Source organism: Nannobrachium achirus, assembly GCF_963921795.1.
Source record: "Nannobrachium achirus genome assembly, chromosome: 1".
Taxonomy (NCBI): Eukaryota; Metazoa; Chordata; class Actinopteri; order Myctophiformes; family Myctophidae; genus Nannobrachium; species Nannobrachium achirus.
Window position 1 is genome coordinate 37,936,117 of NC_137810.1, and position 19,007 is coordinate 37,955,123.

At 41.1% G+C, this 19,007-nt stretch overlaps 1 protein-coding gene across 1 annotated transcript in view; it reads right to left on the reverse strand.

Annotated features, from left to right (window-relative positions):
* The window catches only part of pex5la (peroxisomal biogenesis factor 5-like a), a gene marked incomplete at both ends in the record, with an annotated part of 138,365 nt that overhangs the window by 33,744 nt on the left and 85,614 nt on the right, over positions 1-19,007 (reverse strand). Inside the window, 6 exons of the mRNA XM_080725826.1 lie at positions 571-672; positions 3,789-3,818; positions 4,106-4,208; positions 5,531-5,663; positions 7,925-8,131; positions 11,969-12,080. Coding sequence (XP_080581952.1) covers positions 571-672; positions 3,789-3,818; positions 4,106-4,208; positions 5,531-5,663; positions 7,925-8,131; positions 11,969-12,080 — 687 coding nt within the window. The remainder of the gene's footprint in view (positions 1-570; positions 673-3,788; positions 3,819-4,105; positions 4,209-5,530; positions 5,664-7,924; positions 8,132-11,968; positions 12,081-19,007) is intronic.

Genomic DNA, 19,007 nt, shown 5'->3' on the forward strand with positions numbered 1-19,007 from the left:
ACGCCTGGCCAAAAATGGAAAAGGGACAGCAATATTGCAAATAACAGCGCTGTCCTGGGGCTGTTGAAGTAGCAGTGAAACGGTGGCGAAATGCATCGGCAGAAACCCTCACCCTGCTTATTCCGCAGCCTGTGTGTCAAGCACCTTGGTGTGTGCGCCCAAACTTGCAGTATCCCAGAGTTGGCCAACCATTTTACAAACTGAGTTGATCCAAACATTGAAAAAACTTTTTTCTTCTTTTTTTGTGACAAATCTTATTTATTTATCTTATTTATATTCTGACATTAAATTAGATAACTGAAAATGAATGCTGTATAGGCCTATCTGTAACTGCACTATATCACCAAAGAATAGCAGCTAACCTAGACTCCAACAAGGGCAGCAGGAGTTTCTTTTTTTTGGGGGGCTGACAACAACTGCAGGGAAAAAATTCTGAGGTGTTTTTAATATTGAAGAGCCATCCTGCACAGTGGTAAGTGCTCTTCAAAGTCCACAGTGGAAGTTGGTGCCACTTGACAGGTGACAGGGGTGAGGTGTGTCGTTAAGTACCACTCTGCTAAGTCTGCTTACCTCAACAGCAGCCTTTGCACGTTCAAACTCCTCCTCCAGGGAATGGTTCCTGGACAGAAGGGTGTTGCCGCTGCCCCGTCGCTGCTCCTTAGTTAGCCGACCCTGGTACGCAACATACACACGCACGCACGCACACACATACACGCACACGCACACGCACACGCACGCACGCACGCACGCACGCACGCACGCACACACACACACACACACACACACACACACACACACACACACACACACACACACACACACGCACACAATAGCATAAAATTACACACATAGACACATGTGGTACATACTGTACACACCTAAAAATAAAATAAAAATGTAGAAACACACACAAATGACGGTGCATAATACAGAACATAGGCTGTACAGGCTCACAAACGCGCACGGCCACACACACACACACACACACACACACACACACGCACACACACACACACACACACACACACACACACACACACACACACACACACACACAAAGTACACGCAGCCAGAGAGGGAGGCGGGAGAGTGTGCAGGGTCAGCCGTCTCTCTCTGCTGTCCCAGCGGAGAGAGAAGTAGAATTTCCCTGCCTTGGCAAAGCCTCTGACATGCTTAGGAGGGCCAGCAGAATAACCAGTGTCAGCATCATTAATGGCTGGTTTATACTTACTCGTGCGACTGTGTCCCGCGCCGGGAAATGGCCGAGCTACAAGCTCACAATGCGTCGCATCACGCCGCGCTGTGAGCTTGCAGATCGGCTATTTCCGGTATGGAACACGTTCGTATGATGGAGTATAACATAGCACCACTCCCTTCCTCCAATATTACGTGATGTAAGCACCATGCTACTCATTCAGCATCTCTCCATTGCTCATTAACCCCCTCCACTCCTGTGGCCCCCAGCAGCTTCTGGTTTCATTCAGAACAGTGCATGCCTGTTTTTGTTTTTACATTTGCACATGCAACGTCATTCTCCGATGGCCTCTGTGTTTCAAACATAACACAAATCCCTTGTTTTGCTGTTGAAAGGAATGCGATGCAATTACTCTAATAGTCTGGTGTGTTTCCATACTCATGCATGCTAAATGTACAGTGTACACAGAAAAAAACAGAGTGTAAAGAGCGGACCCAAATGGATTCACTCGCCGTTTTGAGTCCATTCTTTACTCTGAGTTGAATTAGAAAGGAGTATTTATACTTTTCCAATTATACCTGTTAATTTACCTGTGTAAGGTGAATGACTTTGAATGGGATGGTAACCTTTTACACTTGGATGGAGCAGCATGTTATGAGATTTACTGTAAGTGGCTATCTATAGCCCAGGGCTCACCTACCTAATACAATGACTGAGGAATTGAATTAAGCCCCTGCTCCACGCAGGTGCTAGCTATTCCGTATCGCTATGACTTCCATCAGCCGCGGCTGTTAGGTTATTGCATTCTGATGACTAATCTGTTCTGTGACTCACTCTCCAGGCTCCACAGTACCTCCTTACCCGCTAGCACTTCCTCCTTCCTTGTATCACTTTTGATGCCTATTCTTTTGATAGATGCTAGTTATACCATGCACATAATATGGTTACTTTTATTTTTGTATTGATATCTATTCTAGACATATTGTTTGCTCACAAATGCTAAGAATGTTATTTAGATGTTTTAGCATGTTTTCTTTTAGACAGAAGTAAGTTGGATGGTTACCTGGTACCCTATAATAGCACTTTAAATGTTTTCTTTGCACATTATTTAGTTGACCTTTTATCCTGTGATGTGTTGACTAAGGTTCTTGCCAACAGTTGCCCTGGATAAGAGTCTAACAGATATATTTTTCGTCTTGCCTTCCCCCTTATTCCTAAACTTCTTTGCCTTCAAATAGCCGAAGGCAAAGAAGTTTATAGGGATAAGGGGTAAGGCATGGACGAAAATAGGGCCCCCATATACCTATAAATTGTAAAATTGTTACTTGTGAGAACTTTGTGTCAAACTGGCCATTAACCTACTACATGTAACAATAACATTGCATTTAACAAACTTCATGTGAGTTTTAATTGAAGTTGGCTTATCGCTGTACTAAAGGTCACAGAACAATTAGCCTCCCTTCCACTTAACTGCAGTGAACTATGGGATTAAGAATAGAATAGACAGAATAATTAATTTCTTGTCCTTCATACATGTGTTGTATGATCTTTTATGAGGAAATCTCTGAATTGTGTTTTGTTAAGAAGGAGGAGGCCGAAACCAACGTTTCGTCAAGAAACCTCAGCATTTGAGGAAGACTATCTTCGAAACGTTGGTTTCCTGAATAATTTTAATACATTTTTGCATCTTGGCTAAGAGTTGTGCCTCCTTCACAACATTATACCGTATTCTGGAGGGGTCAGCACCTCATCAACGCTCCCTCCCCTGTGTTTGCTCCACCTGTACTTTTAGCACATACAGTACACTGAATTTAGATATCACCATAAATCAAATTATGAATTCCGGACTTTTACTTGTATCAGAGCTACATTGCAATTTTGATACTTTTAGGTAAAAATATTTAGAACCTTTTCCACCACCGGTTATTTCTACCATGTGTTCTTACCGACACCCTGCGGTGATCTCCACAATTGGTGTGCAGTTCCATCACCCATCCATTTAGCACTCCTTTGTGTTTGTTTGCGCCACTGCCAAGTATGCGAAACCGAAGCCGCTGTTAACAATATCACTGTCAGTGAACTACTATGGACGTCCCATGCAAAACAAATTCAGTGTTTGTCTGCCACTAACTATGCCCCCCTGCCCCCATGTTGGACATGGACGGCCATCTTTAATCCCAAATCTATTATTCAGAGGAACGCTGAAAAGGTGATGTATGGTTAGCTAGCTCAGTGAGATCCACTCTAATGGTCCCAGAGTGAGGCCCACTGAATAATTAATAAGCGATTAATCTAATACTGCCGTTTGGGAACAGGACCTACACAGAGACCGTCAACGCTGGAGGAAAGCGCTTAACATTTGGACCTTGTAGCACCACAGAAGAACAGTTTCAAAGCAGACATGTTGGCTCCGGATTTCCCCAAGAAAAGGTGCCTTGGGGGCATCCAGAAAAGGTGCCCCCTTTTCGAACAGTATCTTGGAAAATGTTTTTGATCAGATTTGATTATTAATATTATTATGGTGATGCTATTTTCCCGGTGCAAATGCGTAGTTCTTTCGGTAGAACAGTAAAGGATGCATACGGAGGCTTACATGTCTTCCACTAATATACTGCCTGTTGAGCTGAAATGGAAGAACGTGACGTGTTAGAACACAAATGATTGAGTTAAATAATCACACAATGGAGTGACTATAGTATGAGCCTTAATATAATACTGGGAGGTTGGAGACGTGCATCCACAAATAAAATGTAAAATGTTTTGTGACCATGGCAGACATAACTAGCCTTTTTTTTCATAAGAGCTTAAACACAAGTCGGAACAATCGGCTTTGGATTTTGATTTGACTACTTTGAATATTTACAGTAATGCTGATTGCTGAGTCCTGGTTTTAACAGAACAAATTCTTACTTGAGATGCCAGGGCAGAGAGGGCAGACTCTCCCTCCACTTTGGTATTTGTTTCTGAGGAGGTCTTGTGGGGTGTTTCTGATTGCGTTTTACAATCTATGGACCTAAATGGAAAGGATAACACAGTAGAACAAAGGTTTCAGGGGTTTTATTGTTACAGTACATGCTTACAACACAGCTGTCAGAAATTTTAAGGCAGTGAAATGCTTGTGTTGTAGTTGGAGTTCCCTCATGGAATTTGTAAGAAATTGAAATTCCCCTACTTTTGAGGGTGTTCACGGTTTCTGCCAGAAATATTTGTAGCATTTGTGGCGCCCTCTATGGGTTCAATTAAATCAAATGGTTCTTTAAAAAAAGAAAAAAAGTAAAAATAGGCACTTCCTGCAAAACAGAATGGAATATGAAAAAGAAAAAAAAAAAGAAAAGATGGTACAGTACATGTTTTGTGGGAGTTTTGTGGAAAATCTGAGGAGTAACCAAAAATTTAGTTAGGTGGAATTGTGCGGGGAGTTAGTTCCAAGGAATGATCCAAGGAATCAAGGGGAAATTGTACAACATACTGTTTAAGAGTTAAAGGCCAAAACGTTAAGTGCGCTGGCATACAGTAGCATCAACATGAAGCTGAATTGAAAAAAGGTTGGGGTGTTGTGTTTTCCTTGGTTTCCTCATTGGATTTGCAAGATTAGCTGAGAACAGAGAGACACAGTGGCAAAAACATAATCTCCATCCTCAGCCTTTGGCCTGCGGAGATAACAACGTGGGCCGTGCGGTACAATACGGAATACTATGGTTACACATGACATGTATGTCAGGCCTGTGGGATGTTGTATGAGGATAAGGTAGCCACAGTCCATAGTGACTGTTTTGATTTCAAGAGTCTTATGGTTTGAGGAAATGGTCCCTGGGCCTGCTAGATCAGGTTAGATCTCTGGTAAAAAAAATTGTCAGCAGAGATGATGATCAACAGCCACTGTAATAAGGTGATAGGAACGTAACTATCTATTGATTATCTATTTATTATAACAAATGTAAAATTCCCACCTTAAAATTGTCCAGTGAAAAGGATGTCATCTGTCTTAAATGCAGTGTTAAGTTAAAGCAGGTTAATACCATTCATATCCACAAAATGCCATCTGAACAAGTTCAGCAAGACGGTTGAAATGTGCAGAGGAATTGATATTTTAGTGACCTTTTCAGCATTTACCGAAGAAACGAATGAGTCATAAATGTCTCATCAAGAGGAAACAAGCAGGCTATTTTTCAACTTCAGAAGGCGGAGAAACATGTAAAAAGGTGGCTTATGGTTATTTATTGCCATATATATATAGGCATATTGGTTGGATCCTGGACAACCGTCAATCCAATTGACGTCACGTCACACCCCATGGGCACCGCACTCCCTCCTGTCACTGTCAGCTATACCTACCATAGAAATTCATTCGAAGAATTTCTGGATGATGAATGCCGTTTCTCCAACTTCCATTTTCTGCTGCCCCTGCTGCCACTTCTCTCGCGGTGGGGGGTCAGCTCCTCCCATTTATCCAACGATGCGATGTTGACTGGAGGCAATAGTATACCACTGGTCAAATTCAATCATTGATCAGATATCGGTTCTGGAGTAAAAATCAATACTCACAAAAGTATCAAAAGAAACATATTATTTGTTGATAACCACCATAAGCGTCATCCATAGGGGAGGTAAGACAAGTTCACTCTTAAGGCTAGATATCACCAATGCAACTAGTCACAATTCCTTGCAACATGCAACTACTTGCAACCACTATCCACAATGGCAGTTGCAAGGAGTTTCATTGGTGTGGCCTACTGGCCTTAAAACTGTTTTGTTGAATGGAGTTGCGACATGTTACATTGGTGTGGACTGGCCTTTAAGTTCTGAATCAGTAATCAGCTAGAATCAATGATTGAGGGTGACAATCTATCAGGAAGTGGTTGAGTTATAAAATTAAGTTATAAAAGTAATTTTTGTACGTTGTCCCTTAAAACAAAATAGTAAAAAAATAAAAATAAATACATGATTTGCTGCTGAGACAGAATGCCAATAACATTGAATGTATCACCCTCATGGCATCTTTGAGGGGGACCTCAGTTCAGGGTGACCTCAGTTCAGACATGAGTTGATAAGGCGGCCAAATTATTTTGGGGGGTGCTCAGATGATTAACTTAATTTTTAAGTGTATAGACACATTTCTAAAGTGACAATTTAAGGACTTTTTAATACCTCTACAATGACGAATTAAACATTGACCACATTGTCACATTAGAGACAGAAATTGTGAAAATAGCTGATCTACATGCTCAGTTGCGAGGCGTTGTGAGTATGTAGATCTGCTATTTTCACAATAGAACCGGGTTATACAAAATGTAATGCCTCAACTATTAGTGCTCGTCACGGTGGGGGAGTCCCCAGTTAAAATATGATTATATGGGGGGTCGCGGCCTGAAAAGGTTGAGAACAATGATGATGAAAGCGCTGTGGAGAAAGCTGTTGTATAAATGGATACTTCTCACTCTGCATCTTACACCGCAGTCTGAAAACCCATCTCACCTCAACCCCATAGCCCCTTTAATTCTATAGACTATATACTAGTTGCCTATTTACTGTCGATAGATGCTAGTAGCTACAGTATGTTTCTAGGATGTGCAGACACGTGCTCACATAATTATGCTATGGCTATGCCCTTACTTAGACGAGTGCTGTTTTCTTGTCCATAGATGCTAAGTTTAATATTTACCCAATCGTTTGTTGACTAAGGTTCGTGGGACTTCAATCTTTACTCCGATCTTGCACACTTTAAGCTGCTCTGAATAAGAGCATCTGCTAAATGCCTAGATTGTACTGAACGGTGCTGCAGGCCATTCATGTTGTATTATGCATACGGTTCTGATGCTCATTCTCAAACAGAGAGAGTCATTCTGACGCTGATGAAGATATAAACATCACGTCCAGACAACCAGGTGACAACAGCCACCTGGACACAAATGCACAACATGAACTTTGTGCTTGTAGACGATAAACCCACCAGAGCTGTAATTAATCTTACTCCCATGAATGAATCAGACCATGACTCAGTCTGCATGATTAGGGCTCATTTATAGACTTTAACCTTTTCAACTGGCAAATGGGAAACTAATCGGCCGTTTCCTCTTAATGCCTTTTTAAGATGATTGCTTCTGTTACAGGGACTTGCCGGATTATCCCTTGGTCTACTGTACCTTGAACATGCACAAGGTCAGCCCCCTGAGGATGATGAGGAAGGCTTTCATATGTGGGTGGGACAGGGGAATTGATGGTATTTGTGGTCCATCCTGACCCCAAGTGAAATGTTTTTCCATTTCCACATGGTGGACTGACTTAATGAATGAACTTAACTGAATGTAATTGAATTTGGTACGGTATGTCCGTTATGTTACATTATGTATGAGACTATTCAAAAAGAGACCATATTGTGCAGTATATTGTATTTGTTATTTGTTGCATCCATATAACTATAATGGGTTGGACAGTCAATACATTTCCCTCTACTCATAAATGTATGCTAAAACATCACACACACAGAATATGACATTTACAGTAGGATAGCATGTCACAGTCTGCCATCTGCTCTGTCTGTCACAGGTCTTTTTGTCCTTGTACCAACATGTTTTAGCATGGGCTGTGGAACTCTCTAAACGTGTCTGTTTTGTCATTGTGCTAATGTCAAAGAGACAAACGCTTGCACATTCATTGCACTTGGGGCGTACGATGTTCCTGATTCCAGCTTTGACAGAAAGAAAACGATTATTCGGAAAGCTCCTCTACCTGAGTCTAGCGAAGCTCGCTCGGGAGTGTTTCTGATGCCTGTCTGCTCGATGTCCACTTGTATGAGCTCTGTATCATCAACCCTCTTCCGGTGAGGGTTGCTCCTCTGGCCCTCCCCACGGGAAGACAGGGAGCTCCTGCTGTCCTTGCTGTTTCTCCTCTCACCAGGTTCACTGAGATCCAAAAGGTCCAAGGTTGAAGAGAGAACTATAAAGGGAGGAAGCAGACGTTTGAAATGAAAATGAAAACTATGCCTAATATGTCACACCACTAAATCAGTACAGGTACTAAATGTCTTGCATCTCTACCAAGCATCACAGTATAAAGGTCTTTTCACATGGGGAGTGACATTACACCTGTGCACTTGCTTGGATAAGTGCGTTCAACAGTTCAACTGGCAGGCGTGTGCGAGCACGAATTTGACAGTTTCACAGGTTTGTGGCCCCTAGTCGCTCCCCTAGTCGCCTGCACCTCCCTATCTGTCTGATAACCTCTCATTGGAAATTAATTACTAGGCGCATTAATTGCTCCCTGTGTGAAAAGACCTTAGGTAAAGACACATGGTATTGCAATGAAACGAAAACTATATAAAAAAAGGCAAAATACCAACCGAAATGAAAATGATTGCATTTCATCAAATATGTCCTTAGTATGGTGCTCTTATTTTGTTTCAGTAAGATAATCTAATTTCTCCCCAGGGAGCAATAAAGTATCAACAACTAAAAAAACTTTGTGAGCAGTTGTTCAAACAGTAAAGATGGATCGCTGGAAAGTAGTTTGAGGCTGTAGAGATTTTTCTTTCTCCCCAGTTTCATTTCAAATGGCTTTCATTGTTCTTTACGGGATATATGATCAGATTTCAAGTCAGTTCCTAACGTTTGGAATGAATTATGAGACATTTCTCTTCCTAAAACTTTGGACGCTGCGGTTATGATGAGCGTATATTCAAGTATTTCCCTTCTTTAGTGATCTACTGTACACTTTTTCTGGCACCAAAAGTAAAGCTATCAGGAGCACTTAGGCTGGTTGGGTGGGCAGACCTCCAAAATTGGTACAGATCCTAACAGAGGTATATAATTTCAGAGTGGCAACTGTCAATTATTAAGCAGTTTAATCCTAGTTAATCAGAACAAAAAGACAAGAGGATTCTTACTTTAAATGGCTAGACCTTTTAGTCTCTACAATATATCCCTGCTTAACTGCTTTTATCTACAGTACATATCCTGTGAATAGAAGAGTTTTATCTTCAGTGATTTACATTTTAATAAAAATAATAGGAGAATAGTGCCACAGTACAGAAGGTTGTTAGCCAAGCAATTATTGCTTCATTCAGATAGGAGAGTGTAGTGAGAGACAAAGCTGAGGGGTAAAGGCGTGAAAGATCAGAAACATTGCAACTATAGTCGGCACAATACCCATACATACATACATACCGGCGTACATACTGTACATGCATGCATGCATGCATGCATGCATGCATGCATGCATACATACATACATACATACATACATACATACATACATACATACATACATACATACATACATACCGGTACATACATACATACATACATACATACATACATATAGTACATACTACTGTACATTCATTCTCTGTCTGTGACCAATAGCTGTTAGTGATTGCAAGATCTCTTTTGAGGTTTCTATGGTTGCTACTTCTGTGTCCTCACTCATAGAGCACAATATTTGGGCTTACAGTATATCATACTGTAATATCCAGGTACAGTAGCTATATGACGCAAAGTCCAACGTATAACATTATAGTTATTTAAAAGTGAATTTGATTATTTTTCAGTCAAGTTAAATACATTTTTCATTATTTAACACATACTGGACTATATGGGATTCAAACAGAATCAGGATCAAAACAGAACAATGCAACAAGCAAGATCAGACTGCTCCAAAGGTTACTGCATAGTTTCATAAGCCTGTTCGGTCTTTTCTTTTCGCAATGTGTGTACAATACACTTCACTGCATAATTACATGTAGCGCCCTGCTGTTTATGACAAACAACTTGGAGGATCTATTGAATGTAATCTCCAGGTAATTAAAGTGTGCAGTGGAATTCGAAATCTGCACCCTTCAGATGGTAACTGTAATTGGAAATCAAAGGAGACACACTTAAACAGAACAGGGAGACTGTTGTCTTGTAGCAGCATACGGAATGAATGACATGCTCTTCAAGAAAAGACGACAATGGTTAGAGAGAGGTTTTGATGCACTTGACTGCGCTTGAAATAATGAGCCAGTGAACACAACTTTCTCCATCTTCCTTTGTCAACTTCTTTCTCTCTGTAGTTATGACTGAAGATTACACAGGAGCCACATACTACCCAGTACTCAATATATACAATATTTTCAATGAGTAGTTATTAGTTATTACTCAACAATCCAATAGAGTCCATGATCAAGGGGAGCATACAGTATGGGAGAAAAGTGGGTGAAAGAAAGGTGATGTCTAGAAAGGATTCAGGAGATTGCAGGAGGCTTCATATCACGGCCTGTACATTTCTAATATTACACGTATAATGCTGCAAAGTCACTGGAATGGAATTAACATGAGACGAAATAGATGATGTTGCATTTGCCTTAAATTTGCATCCATTGCAATGTGACTATTTCACATGCATACTGTACATCGCAATGTCGATGCTGAATCTATTAGGCTATGTTCAAAATGTATATTTTAATTTATGTAATGTATGTGTGTATTCTTATATTCTATTGTCTTTAACATCGGTGTTGTGGTCCGAGTATTAATAGTAATGACATGAAAGTGTCTGTGGTGATTTGAAGTGTAACGTTTTTTTTTTTACTGGAGTTTGGAAGCAAACCTTGTGTCTTATGTCTTATTTCTCTTACTTGAATTCAAGGTTTCCAAGGTTTCCTTCATCTCGGCATGCTCCTGAAACCCATCTAAAAAAAGGACTGGTTGTGAAGCTGAAAGAAAGGCTGTTATTCTCATATTCTGAATTGCTGACTTTCAGAAACACTAGCTTCTTCCGCCTGACAGCAGTGATTTGAACATGAAGTTGAAGGAACATGTTGGTCTCAGTGGGAGACCATAAACTGGTTGGCAAGTTCTGCATTTCAACTCATCACGGCAGCCAGTTTACTTTTTTAATATGCCAGCCATTTTTAATGACCATCGGCTATCGGCTACAATGTATGTAGGATAGTAACCAGCAGGACCACATTGGTGTTTCATTACGCTTTGGTGTGTTATCCTGGGTTTAAGTTGTATTGTGATTTTGCTCACATAGGCCTATATTTTACAAAAATCAAATCAAATCAAATCAAACCAATACGTCTGACTACAGCAAAAAATAACGACACTCGTTACTTTCAAGTAAGGTCTTCATGGCACCAACAATGCCGCAATTCGTTCACAATGTATTAACATTTTGTGAATTGATTATACATTTTTTTTTAGGTCATAAATATTTGCAGTGATGCTGAGATGTCCCAGGGTATCCCCGTTAATGAAAAATATGTCCTTGTCTTTTATGCCGCAAAATCCTCAGTTTTAATTCTACTTACAGTAGGGAGTGTTCAAATGTAAGCAAAATTATGGACCCTTGGGTGTCTGAAACTCTGAGACTGTACAAAATAATGTAACCAAATGGACCCTTGCTTGTCTTAAACTCTGAGAGCGTACAAGTGTAACCAAATATAGACCCACACAGTCTTAGACTTAAATCAACACTCAGGCTTTTACGGCGTACATTGCTGTACATTAACCAAAATATAGATGGACAGGTAGGTACTGTAGATGGATAGAAGTTTATTGATCCGAGGGAAATTCAGTTGTCATTGCATTACCGTAGTAGTCATGAAACACAGATACCGGTAAGAGTAGAGAGATAACAAAATAAATCGTAAGGTAACAATAGATAAAACATCCCCAGCGTCGATAGAAATGTATTACCAAAGGGAGAGATGCCCCCCCCAGGCAAATCAGAACCTGTTTTAGGATATAAAAACAGGAACAAGTATCATGTAAGAAAGGCGTTGTACTCTACCAGCTGTGTTTGAAGTCACAGGTTGGGAGACCCCATCACACTTGGTCTCACAGAGAAAATCGTCGATGGAGGGACTCAGTAGCGGGCGGCTTTCTTGTTGTTCGCTCACCAGCTGTAACCAGACAAACAGACAGGGCAGCTCAGACTAGGGCTGAGCAATATATCAATATCGTGATATCAGACTAGACGGTGTCTGGGATTTTGGATAACATAATACCGTGACACCTGGTTTTTATCATTTATTCTAGGCTTTCAGACATTGTCAAAAATATGAAAGAAAATGTATATCATCACAATGGGATATTATTGCCACTATCAATATTGAGGTAAAACCTGAAACATTTTGTGATATTTGATTTTGTCCATATGGCCCAGCCTCTGCTCAGATTGAGACGTGCCATGCCCTGTTGACCTTTTCCTGTGAATGTCAACCAGAGCCCATGTTTAGTCTTCTGACCCCTTGAGTCATTGTTTGATCCCAACTCTCCAGTCACCAGACTGACAAATCCCCCATAGGATTCTCATAGGCTAATTGCATGTGTCACTGTCACCTTTCCAGGACTTCTGTATGTGTCATTCAGGTTGACACTCATAACCCATGTTACTGTATATACTGTAGGTAGTAGGGCATTCACCAAATATCAAAGTCACTATTCGACGTTGTTCACTGAAGTCGAATATTCGCTTATTTTTTTATTGTTTTCTCTTTAAAAAATATATAGTTTATAAAGCTTGGCGAGATAGGAAGTCATAAGAATGAGTTGTTCAAGGTTCAAGGTTCAATTTTATTTGTCTCCCAGGGGAGAAATTTGTCTTGGAGACAGAGTCACAGCTGCATACATATAAACACTTAATTAACAGAAAAAAATCGAACCTCTGTTCGAAGTGGAGCTGTGTGTGTTTGTGTGTGTGTGTGTGTGTGTGTGTGTGTGTGTGTGTGTGTGTGTGTGTGTGTGTGTGTTGCAGTTGATGCTCAGGGCAGGCTAGACTCAACAGCACCTCTCTGGTCACCCAGGATCATGTGTACCGATTTTTGTGACATTTGAAGAAAATATGTAGGAAAAGGAGCAAAAAGTGTGTTTTGGAGAAAATTCAAGATGGCGGAAAATCTATCCTGGCGCAAATGGGCGTGGCCTATATGGGGAGATGCGTCTTGACCCAAGGAATCCAGGGAAAAAAGAATTTTAATTTTCCGATCTACGGTTCAAGAGTTACGGGGCAAAACGCAAAGTGGGCCGTTATAGCGCCACCATGAGGCCGAGTGATGTAATTATTTTTTAGGGGTGATCGGGGGGGTGGCCATACCCATGATCTTCCCTGCCATATTTGCCAGCCTAGCTATTTGAGACTTGTATACAACAGTCAGGTTACCAAACCAGCTAGACATACCATATCTCAGGATGGATTCAATACTAGCCCTATAGAAGGTCAACATAATATTTACACTGACTCCAAAAAGCCTTAGTCTTCGAAGAAAGTGTAGACGCTGATGTATCTTAGAGCATAAGGTTGTAACATGCATGTGCCAGCTCAGATCCTGATCAATCTGCACTCCTAGGTACTTATAGGAGGCGACCTGCTTGATGTTATGGTCATGAACACTAATCATGCTGTGGTCTCCTATGGACCTGGGGTCTACTATGACCTCCTCTGTCTTATTTACATTTATTTTCAGATGATGTTGATCACACCACTCTATGAATCTGTCTACTCCAGATGTATGGCTGAGGATGTTAGAATCACTATTGAGCAGACTGAGTATCACGGTGTCATCTGAAAATTTAATAACAAATTGATCAGGATGAGAACTGACACAATCATCTGTGTACAAAGTAAAAAGAAAGGAGGAACTAACTGTTCCTTGGGGCACCCCTGTACTCCCATATGTCTCCTCGGAGAGCACCGAGTTAAATCTCACCCTCTGTGGTCTCTAAAGGGGTTCACATTCAGCTGTGCTAACTTACGCAGCAGAATATCTGGATGAATCGTATTAAATGCAGAAGAGAAATCTATAAATAATAATCTAGCGTATGCTACCTTACTCTCTAGGTGTTTCAGAGTGAGATGTGCTACTGATTGATTGATTGAAGAATGTATTAGAAGTTTGCAATAGAAAAAAGTACAGTTTCATGACAGTACAAATCACTGGTACACCGTACAAGGTCAACTAAAAGGAGATCCTAGAAAGCCGAGGCTTATTTCCACAGGAACCACACTTTAAGTATCTCATATAACATTACTGTAGAGATTGCATCGCATGTACTGCGGTTCTTTGCATAAGCAAATTGATACTGGTCTAATCGAGGTCCTACCTCCTTTCGGAGTTCCTCCGTCAGAATCCTCTCCAGTGATTTTACTACATTTGATGTTATAGCTACAGGCCTATAATCGTTATTCTCAACCGGACGTGCTTTTTTAGGGATAGGGACTATTACTGACCTTTTCCAGAGCTCTGGTACTGTATGCGAGTCTAAAGAGAGCTGGAAAAGCCTATGCCACGCTGGGGCTAGTTCCTCAGCACATGTTTTTAACAAAGAGGCATGCATGCCGTCTGGTCCTGTAGCTTTATTTGTCTGTATGGTTTTAAACACTTTACACACTGTGTCCAGCTCTAAAACCAATCTGTCATTATTAACATCACAATTCAGTTCATTAATGACATGATCACATCCCGTAGAAGTATCACATTCGAAACGCATAAAGAAGTTATTAAGTTCATTTGCCCTGGCACTCTCATCTAGAGCAGCAATAGGCTTTCTCTCTGATTTCATGTTTGTCATCTCCCTGATGGAGTCCCAGAGTCTTTTTGTGTTCGAGTTGGCCAAGTCCTGTTCTGCTCGTTCCTTATATTTCCTTCTGGATTCTTTCATTTGTATATTTAGTTCTTTCTGTGCAGCCTTCAATGCTGCCGTGTTAATGCCCCTGGTGGATGAATTTGTTAATGCTCTATAACAGGGCTTCTCAAACCTTTTTAGGACGTGACCCCCAAAATAAACATAATTGAACTGGGGACCCCCACCCTGACAAGCACTTGGAATTGTAGGTATTACATTTAATGTGACTCGGTTCCGCGGATAAATATTGTGAAAATAGCAGATCTACATGCTCACAACGCCTCGCGTTGCGATGTGTTGTGAGCATGTAGATCGGCTATTTTCACAATGTTTGCCTCTTGCTTACTTAATATTTGACACTTTGGCCAGTCCAGTCGAATATTCGACTATTCGAATACTTTGAGGTGAAATAATTCGAATACTAAAGATCACTATTCGTGAATGCCCTAGTAGGTAGGTAATAACATATATTGAAGGAATACAAGAACGCTCGCCCTGGGACAAATCCGGCGACCTCGGAAGGCTCGCCACCATGCACGTATTCCTCAACGTAATCTCAGTAAAACTATGCCTAAACCTAATCTTATTCCTACTAAACATAACTAAACATAACCTTATTCCTAACCTTAACCGCTGGAGGCGAGCGGTGCATGAAAAAATAAAGTGGGCGAGTGCGTTCCCGTTATCCATTGAAGAGCATCTCAAATGTTATTGTTGACATAGTAATTATTAGTATACAGAAACGTGTAAAAAGGCGTTCACAGTGAGTTCACTGTGTATAGTGCTTCCCATTATGTGTGTGTCCCAGTTTGCTTAAAAATGATGACCTGATTTGAGCAGCCAAACCAAAGTATTAGTCCCTTAATTAGCTCTCCTGGCCAGAAGAAGAGTTAATTAACTTTGATGGTGTGTACTTGAGTACTAGCAAAGTGCTTATTTAAGTCAGGTTTTCTAACATATTACTGTGTTTATGTCGTCTCATTATGCAAGCATCATTTTAACATCGTAAAATTGGCCTAACCATGGTCTGACTACAATACCGATGTTTTTCCCGCTTCTAGAGAGGGAATGCATTTCCAGGCATTGGTTTCCAAATGCTAGCAGTACAGTATATGCTAGCAGTATGTACTGTAGACCTACAGTTTGAAAACAGCTAGCTCTGGTCCATAGCGTTAGTGGAGTTCTCCCTAACGCTATGTTCCTCTACCTCCAGATTGGCAGGGTTGTGTGAGGGGCTCCAGTAGAGAGTCTCAATGTGTAATTGTGAAGCTATTAACCTCTGTTTATCTCACACTCAAACCCAGGCAAAAAGTGAATCTCCTCGTTAAAGACGTATCCTGGACCGTACACAGTAAAATCCTCAGTATTCATTTAACTCTTGACAGTCGTACGCATGTTGGTTACATTTGTACACTCTCAGAGCTTGATGAATGGATAAACTAACACCGAGGATTTTACGGTGTATCTGCAAGCTTGCAGCATGATTGCACCACAGATTACTTTCAGTCCATTATCATTATCCTGAAACCGCTGCACCAGGTGCAGCTGGCCTTCATTTGCCAGCCTGCGCTTCATATTTTGGGCTGAAAATTAGGGTTTTGTTCCATAAAAAAAAAAAAAAAAAAAAAAACAAGGAAAGACAAGAAAAGGACAAACTACCATTGTTGTCAGTTTGTTTGGCATGTACATAAAGCCTGTAGAGGGGAAACATGACATTTGCCATCGCTACTCTCCAGGGCAGCGCTCACATGGAGAATCTTAATGAAGGTGCTAAAAAATTAATTACCAACCACGGAATGAGGCAGCACACAATGAATTGTTCTCCTGAAAGGGGTTTTACATACAGTAGCATGTCTCTGTGCCTCGCCTAGCTTCTAACAATGGCAGTTGTTGCTGCCCGTACGTTTCCAGAATTAATAATGTTTGACATTTATTAGCTGTGGAGCTAAATTAAAAACGTTTGACCCATCATGTAGTGCAAACATGTGAGCTCTGCCTCATTGTTTTTAAAATTATGGGGGGAAAAACCTTCACCTGTTGTTTTTAATGATGCTGAACATTGAGCAGATGAAAGTGAGGAGGTGTGAAGCCTCCGAGAAGATGCTGAAAAAGGTTGAAATGTGTTTTTCTTTTTGTCTATTCTGATAAAGACAACTGTAGTTACTGTATTACTGTAGTTGCCACAGATAATCTAAAAGGTCTAGCTGAGACCCCCTGCCTACTGTACAAGGAAGATAAATATATACTTTTGAGTGTGTTACTGCATATCGGAGTGAGTCAAGGAGTATAGCTTCCAATTTTTTCTTCTGCTAAGCATTGCCTTGCTTTGGACCACCTCTGTCTAACACATGCTCTATGGCATTATGAAAGAACTAGGCCTCACTTCACCTCAGCCTGCAAAGCCAATGACTTCTACTCAGCAATTAGAAGCTAAAGATTGGCCTTTAATGAAAGAGTAGCAAACAATACAAAGGGCCTTTTAAAGCCTTGTCTTTATCTATCTATAAATCCATGGAATCTCTTTGGTCAACTTGGGTGCCATCCGACCAGGACTTGGTGTGTCCCAAATGACCCAGGCGTGTATTTTTCTGTACCAGCTTTATGTTTTTGTGCTGCAAGCTGAAAAATATATTTTCAAGTGGAAGAAAAATGTGAACTCCTTTGCCAAGGTGGCATAATGAATATCTAGGCTATAGATCTAGTTGGTCACAAGGTACTACAGAGAGCATTGTTAACAGCAGTACTCAGTAACAGCTTTTTGTTTTGAAAAAAAGTATCTAAAAGTAATCAATCATGGTGGACACGGAAACTAAATTAATCCTATTTTAATCATTGTTTAAACTGTGTTTAAACAAAGTGTTTTACTCTGGCCGTGTTTGGTTTGTGGAGTTGCCGTGCGCTAATGTGGGAAGAAAGGCACAGAAGGGGTTGTGTCGTTTGAAAATCAGCAGCCACTGCAATTACGGTGTCAACAAGGAGCACAATCTGTCATCCACTTATGTTTGGATCAGGTCTACTGTAGGGGTGCCACGGTTCAGTCAGCCCATGGTTCGGTTCGTATCTCGGTTTTTGGCTCATGGTTTTGGTACGGTTTCGGTACAGTAAAAATTTAAAATGAAAAAATAAAGAATCCAAAATGTTCAGTTAATTTTAAGAATGGGGTGCAATCATTTGTTTCCCCCCTAAAACATGATAATCAGTTATTATAATTATACTAGAAGCTGTGTCTAGTCGGCGACCTGGCCAACTCGGGAACGATGTAAATAGAGAATGAATGCCCCGCCCTTTAATGCAAACCCCATTATACCTGTTGTCATAGGACCTGTTTTGACCATCTGTTTGCCTGTGTCCATTTATGCCCATATATGGAGATATCTGTATCTGTCTGTCTGTCGGCGTCCATTTTATGTCCATATATGGAGATCACTGCAGATATAGTTCTGGGTCCATTTTATGCCCATATGCCCATATATGGAGATATCTGTCTATTTGCGTCCATTTTATGCCTGCCCCACCCTTTAATGCAAACCCCAATATACCTGTTGTCATAGGACCCGTTTTGACCATCTGTTAGCCTTTGTCCCCACCCTTTAATGCAAACCCCAATATACCTGTTGTCATAGGACCCGTTTTGACCATCTGTTTGCCTTCTGTTAGCCTTTGTCCCCACCCTTTAATGCAAACCCCAATATACCTGTTGTCATGTTGTCATAGGACCCGTTTTGACCATCTGTTTGCCTTCTGTTAGCCTTTGTCCCCACCCTTTAATGCAAACCCCAATATATGGAGATCTCTGCACACACAGTACCGGTTGCGGAAAACTCTGATGTCAGACATCAGCTCCGCATTCGGGGATTCATTTTATGCCCATATCTGGAGAACGCGCGTGCCGGTGGGAAGAACGGTTCTCGAGATTCACATACATACATACACATTCACAGAGATTTTTTGTTGACTCCTGGCGTACGTGATGTCAGAGCCTTTTATGAAGTGATGTCACAATGAGTCAGCGATTGTGCCGATTTCCTCAGGAACAGCCTGATGTTAACAATCAGCTCCGCGTAAGGAGATTCCGAACGTTTCGCGCCGCTTCGGGAAAACCGCATGCCGAGTCGGGCCGAGGCCCGGCACTGCACTCCGCGCCGCAGCGGGGAACGCGCGTGCCGAATCTGAAGCCGGTGGGACGAACGGTTCTCGAGATACGC